The 15043-nt window shown below is 39.3% G+C and overlaps 1 protein-coding gene across 2 annotated transcripts in view; it reads left to right on the top strand.

The window, feature by feature from the left end:
• Nucleotides 1–14491, top strand: part of MAEA (macrophage erythroblast attacher, E3 ubiquitin ligase) — a 144694-nt gene extending 130203 nt beyond the window's left edge. The window contains exons 8-10 of one of the 2 annotated variants that reach the window (XM_043972401.1): nucleotides 5138–5271; nucleotides 12787–12982; nucleotides 13348–14491. In XM_043972401.1, coding sequence (XP_043828336.1) covers nucleotides 5138–5271; nucleotides 12787–12982; nucleotides 13348–13443 — 426 coding nt within the window. In that variant the 3' untranslated portion in view covers nucleotides 13444–14491. The remainder of the gene's footprint in view (nucleotides 1–5137; nucleotides 5272–12786; nucleotides 12983–13347) is intronic. The other variant, XM_043972402.1, reaches the window with a different exon arrangement.
• The last annotated feature ends 552 nt before the right edge of the window (nucleotides 14492–15043 follow it).

The raw sequence follows: 15043 nt of genomic DNA, 5'->3' as shown, positions 1-15043 counted from the left end.
TTACTGTAATCGGCCATGCAAGTGGTAATGAGAGCTTTGAATATGGTGGCACATGGAGTGAGGAACGAGGCAATAGATAGAAAAAATGGTACAGAGATGAAAAGATTTCATGGACACACTGTGATACAAGATGCCTCTCATCAGGACCAAATACTGAAGGGGAATAAGGAGGCATGGGAGGGAAGGAAGTGAAGGCAGCCCTTTGAAAAATTTGGATTTGAAAGGGGAAAGAAAGAGCCTAGTTGTGAGAAGTAATTGGATTTATTAAAAATTTCTACAAGATGGGGGAAACTTTACTTTTGCAGGGTGTCAAAGAAGGAACCAGTGGAAAGGGTGAGAAAATTTCCAAATTTGATTGTGAATTTCCTGTGCAGTGTGGGCCAACAAGGCACGGAATAATCCTTGGAAACTATGGTGCAGACATCAATGTGCCTTCTAAAATATATGCCAAGCAGGGACAGCTAGGTGGTGCACTGGATAGAGCACCAGCCCTGGAGTCAGGAGGACATGAGTTCAAATCCAGTCTCAGACACTTAACACTTACTAGCTGTGTGACCCTGGACAAGTCATTTAACCCCAATTGCCTCATAAAAATAAAAAATAAAATATACACCAACCAGGTTTACAGTTACCGGCTAGCCTGTTAGAACCATCCAAAGTTGCATTCCTCCATGGAATAAAGAAGTAGAGCTAATCTAGAAAATAGGAAGTGATACACTGGGACGTAATTAAATGAAGTCTCTTTGGTTAGTAGTCAATCAGTAGCAGCATATAGGTTTTTAAAGCCTAAAAACTTGTAGCTTTTGATATGAGGGATCTTAAAATCCACATCCATGGATAGTACCATAAAAGCAATAGGAAGAATACCATGCATTCGGGTTATGTAAGGATAAAAAATAGTTTAGTCCTAGTAGGAAAAACAAAACACAACAACAAAACCCCAAGCCCCTAAGTAAGTCATAAGGTTTTGCAGAGATTGCATTGTAATTATATCAAAGCAGATGTAGAACTTTGATTTTATGTGGTTCTAGTTCCTGGTAGAGTCCTCCAGGAAGTCACCTAGTGTCCATTTTTAAGTCATCAGAGATCAAGTGGACTTTCAGAAGCAAAACTGATGTAAAATTATCCTGGTGTCTCCCAGCCAAAGGTGAGGCAGCAGGACTGAGAAGGATCCAGAAATGAGAACATTCCTGCAGTGGTGCTTCTCTGCCTCTCTTTGACCACATCATTTAAAAGGTCAGCCAGAACTATTTCAGATATTGCAGGAAGTCCAGAGTGTGTGAGTCATGTTTATTAGGAATTCCAGTTAGTCAGGCAATCATTTTCAAATACCACAATTTTTCCTAAAACAGGAAGTGGCAGTAAGACCTCAAGCTTTGATTGCTCCCTTCATTATGTGAGAATTTTCAGTAAGCCTGGGGCCCTACTAAAAGAATTTCACCACCTTACTGTTATTCAGTAAGGGTTTTAGTAACCTAAGGATGTTTGGATTTAATAATGTGCTCCTGTGACCTAAATTATTCTTCCCTTGATGATCAAAATTCAGGGTTTGGCTGTGCCTAGTAATACATGCTCATCAAAACAAATTCTTCAGGACAGTAGCTTTCTTGGTCACACTTTGACAGTTAAAGCCCTACTATTCAGCCTTCCTTATAAATCATTGAAATTCTAAACATGGAAAAAAATTTTCTGAGTTGGCAATTTAATAGTATTTTAGACAGAAAAAAATTCACAACTGAATATTTTCAAAATAAGAAAGAAACTGAAAAGGCTATCCAGGAAAACTGGAAGGATCCAAGAGATTCTCAGATGAAAGTCCCAGCAGGTGGTCACTCCTTGGTCTGTGATGTGTGAAATGCAGCCTAAAACACAAAGTTGTACTTAAAGATAGCAAATTGTCTTCCATCTTGTGTCCTTGGCTAAAAATGAATTCTTACTCATTTTAAATGCTTGAACATTTTGAGTCTTTTATTGTCTAATTTTTGTGTGGGGGCAGAGTAATATTGCACAGGGGAAAATTAAATACTTGTCATAACGTAACCAGTTCTAAGGGATGAGAGAACATGGAACACAGTCCACATCCCTTTATGAATACTTTTGACCTTAAATTTTAATTTGAGGGGCAGCTAGGTGGCACAGTGGATAAAGCACCAGCCCTGGATTCGGGAGGACTTGAGTTCAAATCCAGCCTCAGATACTTGACATTTACTAACTGTGTGACCCTGGGCAAGTCACTTAACCCTCATTGCCCCACCCCACCCCCCAAATTTTTAATTTGATATTTAACATAAAGTGAATGCAAACCTTTTATTACATGATAGCTACAAAAGGAATGTGTGATGCCTTAGATGTCATGATTTTGCCACAATCTTAAGCTGATGTGAGTTTTCTCAAGCAAAGGTACTCCAAACTGTGGTCGGTTACATGGTGTAACTGTGGTCAGTTGATTCTCATGCAGTTAATTCCAACAACTCATTAGGAAGAGACTTTCCATGGTAAAAGAAAAATGAAAGTATTCTTTGATGATAGTTTCCTTGTGTCAGAGGCACTAGTTTTAAAACATCCAGCAAGATTTTTAAAAAGCTAGAGCCAGATGGTCAACAGATCAGCTTTTTATGAAATGAGAGATGGCTTTCATTTCTATCAGTGTAGGGAAATTCCTCTTGTGAAGACCAGGAAAGAAATCCAAGTTTAACAGTTCATTTAATTTAACAGGGTATTTTTTAACCTAGTTAGGAAAATGGGCTTTTTCCCCCTGTTTTCTTAATGCCTCACTATTGCATAAGAAAAAAATTCTTTAGCTATTAAAGATAGAATTTTACCTAAAAGCCATAAATATTTAGGTCAGTTCTTTCATCCCTCTTTAGTTTTATTAAGCTAAAGGTCTCACTCTTGGGACTTTTATATGCAATTTTTCATTTATTTTTCACCTTTTAAATTCTAGAATTAAGCTTGATTAAAAATGTCAGTCTTTGGCATTACAGTTCAAAAGAATCATTCTAATTATGATAGAGCACCCTTTTCTAGAACAGAGCTGACCTTCTTGCCAGGAGACTCCTTCAGCTGTTCCCATAGCTTCTGCTGAAATCACTCAATGAATAACTCCCAAGGCACTCTTATTGCAGCATTTCTCTCTGGCCTAATCCTGATGTTTACCTTCTGATTCACTACCCTGGACCTCCTACTTTTCATGTCTAACTCTAGGAACAGTAATTAAATCATTGTTGGAAAGACCAAGTTAATAAATTGCCCTATGATGCCATTCATCATCATCCCTGTAACTTTCTGTAGCAAAACTCTGTCCCTATTCTCCACTGCCCTAGTTATATGTGCTGGGAAAATGTTTAAAACAGAGACCAAGTACCTATGGTGGGGTAGAGGAAGCAGAAACACTACCCAACATTAACCAAGAGAAGCTTGAACATTATGGGAGACACCACAATGTTGAGCCATCTCTTGGAAGACCTCTTCCTTCACCTTCTAAAAAACACTTGTAGATGGTAAGTAGAGTATGCATAGTTTAGTTTTACATATATTTATAAACCTGTCAAATGGTGGCCTTATCTCATGTTGGGTAAAGGGGGGGTGGGGAGGGAGGGAAGACACTTCACTGGAACTTAAAATGTAACCCCCAAAATTTTAAATTACATTAAAAAATAAAATGAAATAATACCTGTAGAAAAACATTCCTTTCTATGTTCCACAGTGAGAGAGTTGGGATTTGGGTACATACCAACTCCCAGAGGCAATTAAAAATAAAAATACAAAATTCTTAGCTTTATAGAAGCCACATATCAGAGAGTGCATAGAAAGCAGTTTTTCAGAGCAAACATTGTTAAGTCTGTGAGCTCTTTGCTGGGTACAGGCATTTAATTAAGTCTGTATATGTTCATTTTGCATATTGTGAATTAATTTATACTATTCCAAGACACTGGCTCGAGCCTTTTCATAATCAAGCTAGTTCTCTTGGTGGTAGCTCAGAATCTGTAGGCTGCTCAGATACCATGCTTAGTATTTCATTTGCACTGTGCCCTACAAAATATTTTATGAGAAATGAAAGCAACCATTACTAGAAGTATATATTTTTTTAATCTTTGGGTTGAGTGGATTTTATCGACATGCCTCCGAAACACAAGAATGTCTGTGGCACTCACTTATGATTGAACAACACTAACCAAATGTTTACTTGAGCAATAATCTTAATCTGATTTCTACTTTCAGGACAGCCAAGGACCTGGCCGGGGCGGGGGGCAGGGGGGATCGGTGTCTGTTTTGCTCCACTCTATCTCAGCCAACCAAAAAAAAAAAAAAAGACTGATTTTTATTTTATTTATTTATTTATTTTGCCATAGATCAGGGTTCATTTAAATAGGATTTTCCTCTACTTAAAAGTCCCATAGACTTAAATACAATTTAGATTAAGCCTGTTTTCTCAGCCTGAGATTGAGTTACAGTTTGAAATAAGAGGCCTTTCTTTAAAATGAAAGATTCATCTGTCCTCTGTCTTCTTGAACCTGAGATTCTAGAAATACTAGATTGGCTTTGCTAGGTACTGTTTGTTTCTGTTGCTTGAGTCCTGTTGGGCACTTAATGCAGCAAAGCTGACTGAACTTACAAACATTTATATTTCTTTGACAGAAGTTTGCTCAGTCATGTGTTTTAATTCCCAGTAGCCTGAAAAACTCTGACATTCCAGAGTATTAATTTCGCTTCATAACCAAGCCAACATTCCAGAAAATTAAATACAGAATATTAAGGTCACATCAGTGGGTTTTAAATCAAAGCATAAAAATAACAAAGTTTCAGTAATGACCTTCAATACTGTAAATGCCTACATTGGAAAAGAAAGTTTTCATTTTAAAATTCATTTCCTACTGTCTCCCAGTGAAACGCTTATAATTGCCATCTGGTGATTTTTTTTTTCCTGCCGCACCCCCACACATACACACTCCCTTTATTAAAACAAATCCTTTTTTTGATAATCAGGTTATTTAATTATCTGATGTCAGTGTATCTGGGTAGAATTCATGTGGAACAGTCTATGAAATTTTGCTTAGAGGATAAATAATTCTCATCTAGAATCTTGGAGCTAGAAAGGGATCTTGTTTCTAGTCTTTTTCCTTTTATTTCATTACAGGATCTTTTGGACCCTGCCCGATGGAGAATGCTGATTCAGCAGTTTAGATATGATAATTACAGGCTACATCAGCTGGGAAACAACTCAGTCTTCACCATCACACTCCAGGCAGGCCTTTCTGCCATAAAAACACCGTATCCTTTCTTGGCTGCAAATTGTGAGCATAACATGAAATTTAAACCAGTTTTTATTTGGTTCCCATCAAAATAACAACATAGCAAATTTTATTTTACAGGAATAAAATTTTTTCATGTAATTCCTGAATGTCATTGGATAAATAAGCAGGTTTTCTATATGATAGACAAGATGAAGTGAATGATAGACCTGGCCTGATTTTTAAAGAAATAGGTTTATGGTTATTTGTGTCAATGTGTTGAGATGGGTCCATTAGGTAATGTTGTATGATATATAGTCAATAGGACTTCACATCAGAACACCTGGTTTTGAATCCCAGCCCCATCACTCACTAGTTCCATGATCTTGGACAGAGGTTTAAACATGGGACCAGGGCCTTGTGCTCATAGCTGAGGATACGGAGATTGCCAGCACCGTGGTATCTTGAGTGCCTGTCTGTCCTTAAGCAATTTACAATCTTCTAAGGAGGAGACAGCTTGTGCAGAGATCGGTATACTACTAGGTAGATTGGGATATGGGCAGAGAAAATATCGGAGCAAAGATGATACTTTGAGAATATCAAGGAAGGTTTCAAAAAAGATAGGACAGCCAACTCAAACCTTGAAAGACAAGTATTTTAACAAATAGAGGTAAGGAGATGGCAGGAAGGGTGCATTCCAGTCATGGAATGCAGCCTGCTCAGATTTTTTTAATTCAGAGGACTATTTTCTCTCTGATCCTCAGTTTATCCATCTGTAAAATGAGCTAAAATTAGTTAGAACTATATAGTTTCAGCTAGGTGGTGCAGTGGATAAGACACCGGCCCTAGATTCAGGAGGACCTGAATTCCAATCCTGCCTCAGACACTTGACACTTACTAGCTGTGTGACCCTGGACAAGTCACTTAACCATCATTACCCCGCAAAAAAAAAAAAAAAAAAAGAGAGATAGTTTCTGAAGACCCTCTCTGCTCTAAGTCTTGTGTAATGAAGTCGAAAGAGCACTGGAATTAGTCACAGGACCTGAGTGTTCTTCCTGCTACCAGCACACCAAGTCTGTGTAACTTAAGGCAAGTCACAAAACCTTTTGGGGCCTCAGTTTTCTTAAGTTTTATATGAACACCAAAAGCCATCAAATTATCATGTAGAATGAGATTTTCCCACCTAATTTATACTGTCAAGGACTTGACGACTTGATTTTTTTTTTTTCTAAATAGGGTTTTTTGTTGTTGTTGTTGTTGTTGTTGTTGTTGTTGTGGGGCAATGGGGGTTAAGTGACTTGCCCAGGGTCACACAGCTAGTAAGTGTCAAGTGTCTGAGGTCAGATTTGAACTCAGGTCCTCCTGAATCCAGGGCCAGTGCTTTATCCACTGCGCCACTAGCTGCCCCTTAAATAGGTTTTAAAGTACCCTTCCCCAGGCCTGGAATAATAGAATGTTATATCTAGAAGAGAACCTTAGGAATTCTCAGTCATGATGGAGCCCATTCTGATTCCTGGTCCAGTGTCCACCCTCTCCAGCAGCTGCTCCTTTATTAGCAACACATTTCTTCTGTTAAATGTGGCTCGATAAGGCCACTAAGGATACAGTCGGGTGATTATCAATGCACCATCTGTGTGCAGAGAGGTTGGCTGGTTTGGTTTAGACCAGTCCTTGATTTGGGTTTCAGCTAGACAATGAAACTTAATTGTTCAGTTGAATCATTCCCTCTGAGTTGTCTTGTCTTGTGTTGTGAGAGTAGCCACAAACTCTACAAATTGCAGAGTTCAGAGGCCCAGTGCAGTTCATCTAGATACTCTTCCCTAAACAGAATGCCTCTTCATAAGGAAGAGCTCTCTTTAAATGAACAGCCAGATAGTGAAGTGGAAAGAGCACTTATCTTGGCATCCCAAGGCCTGCCTTCTGCTGCTTACTCTCTTGGGCTTTGATTTCCTCACCTTTAAAATGGTCATAGGAGTAGTAGCAGTCTGAACCTCACAGCATTGTGAAGAAAATGCTTTGTAAACTATCGAGTGTCCTATACATGTGAGCTGCTGCTCAGCTGTTATCATTGAGCGTTCTGGATTTGGATCCAAAGGAACTGAGATCAAACCTTGGCTCTGTTTACTGTGTGAGGAATCAGGAATAATGCCAAAATTTCAGACTTGTATGACTAGAAGGACAGCAGTGCCCTGGACAAAAGGAGGAAAGCTTCGAAGGAGGGGGTGGTTGTAAGGAGAAAGATGAAGAGTTCTGTTTTGGATATATTGAGTTTGAGATACCTGTGGAACATCCAGTTTGAAACATCCAATAGACAGTTGAAGATAGATTTGGGAATTAGCTGCATTTCAATGTTAATTAAACCCATAGGAGTTTTTGAGATTACCAAATGAGACAGGGTCGAGAGAGGAGGGGCCAGCACAGGTCCTTGGGGAATCTCCCACAATTAGGCAACATAACAAAGACAAGGAATCAGCAAAGGAAATTGTAGAAATGTTTAGACAGGTAGGAGGAGAAAATGTCCCAAAAACCTGAAGAGGAGAGATTATCCAGAAAGAGGCGGGAGTTCAGCATTGTCTGATACTACAGAAAGGTCAAAAAAGAAGGGGGAAAAGATGGGCACTGAGATGACAATTTGCTATTTATTATTTTTATTGTTATTGTCATCATCGTCGTCTCGCTGACAACTCGCTGGTGCAGTAGACAGAGTCAGGAAAAGCCCTCTTCCTCGTCTGGCCTCAGACACTTCCTACCTTCATAGCCCTGGGCAAGTCAGCCCTTTTTGCCTCAGTGTCCTCATCTATAAAATGACCTGGAAATGGCAAAACACTCGAGTATTTTTGCCAAGAAAACCCCAAATAGGGTCTGACACAACTGAACCACAGCATTTTTATTACTCTTTGATGTAGTTCTTCCTGAACTGGTGACGTAAACTCACTGAAAGTGGCTAGAGGCTATTTGTCTTCACCATCTTTATTGAGTTTCTTCTTCCTGTTAACCTTTTCCGTTCATCCTTTCCAGGATATATTGTATAGTGCCACATATAGACATACACGCATACACACATACATGAATATTGGAGAACAGGGAGTCTTAAGAAACAGAAGATGGCTATTTCCTAGTTTGGGAATCATCTCCAAATCACTGGCCTTTCTGTGATCAGCACACAAACTAGGTTAGAGAAAAGGTTATAAGGGAAAAGATGAAAAGAACACAGTTGTAATAACTTCACCATGAACTATTTAGGCAAGCTGTTGGTGCTGAAAAATAGGAAATGGATAAAGGTAAGGACCCTTTTTTAACTATGGCCACTTCTTTTTAAAAAAAAAAATAATAATTGATATAAAGCAGTTGCCACAACAAGAAAACCCAAAGCATCTAGGATAACTATCTTCAAGTCAGAATTTGACAGACAGTAGCAACCACAGTTTAGCATACAAACTCATTTTCAAAACAGTACAGAGGAAAATGATGGAAGATTATAAACAAAATAGTGTTAGGGGGGAAGCTGGGCCTGAAACAACCTAAGCCAGATCATTCCAACAGCATTTAAAGATAAAACAAGAAGTAGACAAAAAATGTAAAATTGGCCAGTGTGTACAATCAATATGTTTTCATTGCCAGTGACAATGTAACTACCACATTTGGAACCCATAACACTTCAAAAACTAATGCATTCTATTTCTTTTTCTTTTTTTTACATTTTCTTTTACTTTTTTGTTATATTTTGATTTCCAAGTTGTCTCCTTCCCTCCTAACCCTGCATTAGAGAAGGCCAACATTTGATATATGTGTGTCTGAGTGGGGGAAGGGGAGGACTATAGAATACGTATTTCCATATATCACTTCTTTCTCTGGAGGTAGATAACATTTTCCTTCATAGTTGATTTGAATATCCACTTTGCTCAGAATAACTAAGTCGTTCACAGTTACTCTTCAAACAATATTGCTATTACTGTTCCTTTGGTTCTGCGCATTTCAGTCTACATTATTTCATGCATGTTTTTCTAAAATCATCCTTCTCGTCATTTCTTACAACACAGTAGTATTTCTTCACAATCATACGCTTGTTCAGCCATTTCCCAATTGATGGAGCTCCCCTCAGTTTCTCATTCTTTGCCACCACAAAGAGAGCTGCTATAAATGTTATAGCAAATATAGGTTCTTTTCCTTTTTCCCTGATCACCTTGGGAAACAAACCTAATAGTGGTTACTGCTGGGTCAAAGGGGGTATATACACAGTTTTCTAATTTTTTGGGCATAATTCCAAATTTCTCTCCAAAATGGTTAGATCAGTTCACCATTCCACAAACAGTGTTTTAGTGTCCCAGTTTTTCCACATCCCCTCAAACATTTGTCATTTCCTCCTGTCATTTTATCTAATCTGATAGGTCTGAGATGGTATATCAAAGTTGTTTTTAATTTGCATTTCTCTAATCAATAATGATTTAAACCATTTTTATATGACCATATATGGCTTTTGTTTCTTCTTCTGAAAACATTTGTTCATGTCCTTTGACTATCAATTGGGGAATGACTTACATTCATATAAATTTGACTCACTTTTCTATATATTTGATATATTTATCTGAGAAACTCTATAAAAAATTTTTCCCAAATTTCTGCTTTGGTTTTATTTGTACACAAACTTTTTAATTTAATGTAATCAGAATTATCCACTTGACATCCCACAATGCTATCTCATTTATTCATAAATTCTTCTCCCATCCATAATGCAATTTAATGGGAAGTGAAAATCACCTTTGTGAAGATGAAGTGAGGGATAGAGAACAGATAATGAAATGTACCTTCATTCAGCAGAGATGAGGGAATCCTAAGGGCAAAAGGTTTCATATGTTAAGAGGCAGTTGGTGGCAGAGTGGAGAGACTGCCAGTCTTGGAGTCAATAAAATATGAATTCAAATCCTGCCTCAGACACTCACTAGTGGCAAATCACTTTGCCTCAGTTTCCTCAAATGTAAATAGGGTTAATAATAGCACTTCACAAGGATTGTGTGTGAGGATAAAATAAGACAACGTTTTAAAGCACTTCAAAGTTTTCCATAAATGCTAGCTACTATTGTTTATTGCTATATAAATTAGTAATCATTAGTGCCCATTTTCTGTGACTCATTGGTTTACTGAGAACTTTCTTTACAATCACCCTATGATATATAGTGATGAGTATTTCTGTTCTCATTTTTTTTTGTTTTGTTTTGTTTTTTATTAATTTTTTTTGGCAGGGCAATGGGGGTTAAGTGACTTGCCCAGGGTCACACAAGCTAGTAAGTGTCAAGTGTCTGAGGCCGGATTTGAACTCAGGTACTCCTGAATCCAGGGCCGGTGCTTTATCCACTATGCCGCCTAGCTGCCCCTCTGTCCTCATTTTAAAGACAAGGAAACAAACACAGAGAGGTTATGATTTGTCCACAGTCCTCAGCTAATTAAGTGTCAGGCCTGGGTCTTCTGACTCCAAAGCCAATCCTTTAAGCATTTACTCAGACTCTTGTTTTCTTCAGTTTTTGTGTATAGATAGCACCCAAGTCATAAACCCAGAAGATTGACCCTTCCAAGGGATACGACCATTGGCAGGGTACTTACTGGCCCATCTGAGGCTCAGTTTCTCCCATGCATAAAATCAGGTAATACAGTGCAGTCAAAAAAGGACTGACTTCAGTTAGAATATCTGGGTTCTAATTCTGCCTCTGACTTGTTACCTATGTAACCTACAAGTGATTTAACCCCTCCCTGGGCCTTGTAAAGCGAGGGAGCTGGGCCAGATAATCTCCGAAAACCCTTCTGGCTCAAGATCATAACAAGGACCTATGAAAATGTTACTTGTTCTGCCTGCTGATTATAGCACCTATCTCCCAGTGTTATCCAGTTTTGTAAAGGACTTGGTGAATTGCTTTACAGTATGGTTTAATAGATGATCTTCAAAAATTTCTCTGGCCCAAATACTCATTGACCTGTAGCCATCCTGTCTATGAGCCTTTTCAAACTCAATTAAGCTGATCCTTATCTGACAAACACAAAATTTGTCCCTGGGTCAGTACTCCCAAACTTTCCACCCTTGTGGGACCTGCCTGAGTTTCCATTGGCATGGAAGGTCACCCTTAACTACCTCACAGTCTGGCTCTGGGAAATGGCTCTGGCTGTCATCTTCGTCATCACAACTGACATTTCTGTAGTACTCTTAGACAGGGCAAGTGATTCATCCAGGTTAGCAGAGCTAATCAGTGTTGAAGGCAAAATTCAAACCCAGGTCCCCAAGTCCAGGTCAAGCCCTTTGCAGATCAGCACACTGCCAGTCATTTATGTTGCTTTCATTTGGGGGCAAGTGTAACAATTGGAGTGACGCCACCTGCTGGAGAGTTGCTGTAGGAAAGCTCTGCCATGAGGAGAAGGCATCTGAGGGCAAGCCATGTGGCTTGGAAGATCGGTTCCTTGGCGTCCAGTTAGCTGGGAGCTGTGTGTGCTTGTGGATGGGATGTTCCCAGTTTCACAGGAGACTTGTGGGATGAAGAAGAGGCGAGGCTTGCTCTCTCACTCTCTGGAGGACCTCAGCGGGAGAGGAGCTGGAGACATCGGCTCCCTGAGATAGATAGCTGAATCTAGGCCTCTTTCTCTCTCTCTTCACCAAATTCTTATCCTCTTTAATAAATGCTTAAAAATCTAACTCTGGCTAAAGCTTATAATTTATTGGCTTTAGACAGATGAGCTAGAATTTTAGCCCCTTACACAGGGGCTGGGAGGAGGTGGCAGAGGGAAAGGTGGGGTTGTTTTTGTTTTTATTCAGGCACTTCGAATTAATTTTATTTTACCTGTGAACACTAGTGTCAGTAAATAAACATTTAAAGACAGTCTGTACTCTCAAGGAGCTGAGTATAATGGGGGAGATGACATGCAAACAACTATGTACATGCAAGCAATACACAGGATCCATTGAAGAGAAGGCACTAGAATGAAGAAGGGTTGGGAAAGGCTTCCAGGAGAAGGTGGGACTGTAGCCGGGAAGCCAGAGGTAGCAATACAGAAGAGCCTTGTAGCCATGGGGGGCCAGCTAGCAACAGTGCCTGGATCATGTGGGAGCATCTTGGCAGAACAGCCAGGAGGCCCGTGTCACTGGATCAGAGGGCGGGTGTGTATGAAGAGGAGGAGGAGGAGCAGCTTCTTTTGGTCTTGATTTCAGTCAGAGCACACCTCATTTTCTTCTTAGACCTATTTAACAGGGAGTGCCAGAAATGGACAGATGTTATGCTGATCACTGTTTTTGGTTTATGTGTTGCAGTAAAGTACATAGTTGATCAAAAAATGTTGCCTTTCCACCAAGTAGAAGAGGATGAGATTCAGAGCCATAAAAGACTTTAGAGGTCAGCTGGTGCCTTCATTTTACAGATAGAGACAGCTGAGGCCCATAAGTGAGTTACCCAAGGTTTCACGGGTAAGTGTAGAAGCTGATCTTAAGCAACTTTCCTGATTCTAAAACTGGCCCTCTGTCTACCATGCTATGTTGTTGCCTTGTTAAGCTTTGACTCCTTGACACATTGTGAAACAGACAGTGTTATAAAGAAGATGGAAGTTCAAAGAACCCAGACTGCCCTGTGTGTAGTAAGTCACTGAACAAGCTGGCCCAGCCTCTGCCCATGGCCCATTGTGCCAACTCCCGGCTAGTCTGCAAGATTTCTGGAGATGTCATGAATGAAAACAATCCACCCATGATGTTACCAAATGGATATGTCTATGGCTACAATGTAAGTTTGTTCTCTGCTCTTTTCCAATGTTCTGTTGCCTCAGATCATGGAACATCACCATGTAAGTTCAGGATTTCTAGTTGCCTTTGTTTTTCCATTAAACTTATTTTTGGAATTGTATCTCAACCAAATTATAAAGAATAATTCTAGACATTCAGGTCCATTGGGGTGATACAAGTAAATGTTTTATGGCAGATTCAGAGGGGAAAGAGAAGAATGTATAAGAGTTCTCTTTGAAAGTTTCATCTTCTCTGCAGAACTTTTACCAAACAGGTTCATTGTGATGCTTAACCGTCTGATTTCTGAATTGTGAAACACTGTCTTATTTTGATTTGCTCACGACCACTGTTGATCTTGTTTTTCAGTCCTTGCTTTCCATTCGTCAGGATGACAAAGTTGTGTGCCCAAGAACCAAAGAAGTTTTCAACTTCTCACAAGCTGAGAAAGTGTACATCATGTAGATCCCCATGGCCCCAGGATGGAGTGCCAGTGCCGGCTGGAATGGGACACAGCATAGGGGGTGGCCTGCCTCCTTGGGCATGGCCTTGTGTGGCGAAGAAGCATAATGTGCCATCTTGAGGATCAGACCTGTCGGTGGCAATGTTGTTTCTTGCGACCAAAGATCAATGAGCAACAATAACTACTCTTAGAAAGAGAGGAAATATGACTTAATAAGTTTGTACTTGAAAACAACATTTTGATTGGTAGGATTTTGTAACATAAGTCACAAATTTGATGCGTCTAAAAAGTACTTTAATCTTTCAAAAATAAATTTTCTTTTAAGGATGACTTAAACACTGAGGGACCTTCAGACCCACTTAAAAATGTGATTCATTTCTTTTTCCCATTTGTTTTTCCAATTATTCTCCCTTTTTGCTAATGATCATACGTGAAAAAACAAGGGGGTTTCTCCATGAGAGCTTCTCGTGTTCTCTGCTGTGGATCCTCTAGGGAAATGTTCATAGTGCTGAGTTTTAAGACATTGCACTTCCAGTGACGTTATGATCAGGACAGGATGACTTCATCCTAGAGTCGAGCAGAAGTTGTTTGTTCCAAACAGAAGCTTAAAGATGCTGCCAAAATACCAAGAAAACCTAGCATGGCAAGCAAACCAAATTGCTTGTTTTTCTAGACTCTTCCGGTTTGCCCTCCTTGTGTGAAAGTCTTTCTCAAGTTCTTAGTTATATGCATAGGGGTTAATATCAAATCATTAGTGCTACTGCCTTATTTCTTGCTTTGAGAATGTATTCACATGAAAATCAGCTAGTGTTGGACAGTTTCTGAAGAGGCCTTGCAGGATGGTGACATAAGTCTAGGGTCTAAATATTATTCACTGCAGAAACTAATAGTTCAGCTTCAGCAATTACTGATGACTTTTCCAAACCAACCAACCAACCAACCATAGTAGCTTAAACAAAACCATATTGTAGAGGTTTGTATTTAGCGCTTATTTTTGCATGTTGATGTTGATTAGCTAATAAAAAAATTGTAAATGTAAAACATGTTAATAAAAATTGTTTTCCATTTCTTTCTTATACAAAAGCATTGTATTTCTGACCCCATGTGGATTCAGTCCCCATGATTCCTCTTCCTATGTCAAACCTCCACTCCAATTCTCTGCTTTCAACATTTGACCATTTTTCTTTTGCTCAGATTGAGCAAAATGAATAAGTAAATAAAGCATGCACTTGATATATGCTAAGTACTGTGCTAAGCACAGGGGATACTAAGAGAAAAGGTAAGAGTCCCTACCTTCAAAGAGGTTAGATTTTTCCATATGTGTTGTCTTCCCCATTATATATCTGCTTCCTTGTCCTGCAGAGAAGCATGTTCCACAGTTATAATAGGGAAGACAAGTCAAATGGAAAAGACCAATGTTTCTTAGAGTTCAGTAGCTGGTGTTAATGTCTCTTCCTTAACATCATTATTTAATGTCGTGCCCAGTGCTTTTGGTTTCAGGGGCCTAGACTGTCCCCATCACGGGCTGAGGGAAGAAAGGTGGTTAATATGGTGGTGGTAGTGGTTTGATTTGCCAGCCACATGCTTCTTCATGCCTCATCT

Source organism: Dromiciops gliroides, chromosome 6 (genome assembly GCF_019393635.1).
Source record: "Dromiciops gliroides isolate mDroGli1 chromosome 6, mDroGli1.pri, whole genome shotgun sequence".
Lineage (NCBI taxonomy): Eukaryota > Metazoa > Chordata > Mammalia > Microbiotheria > Microbiotheriidae > Dromiciops > Dromiciops gliroides.
This window is presented reverse-complemented; position numbering and strand designations above follow the sequence as displayed.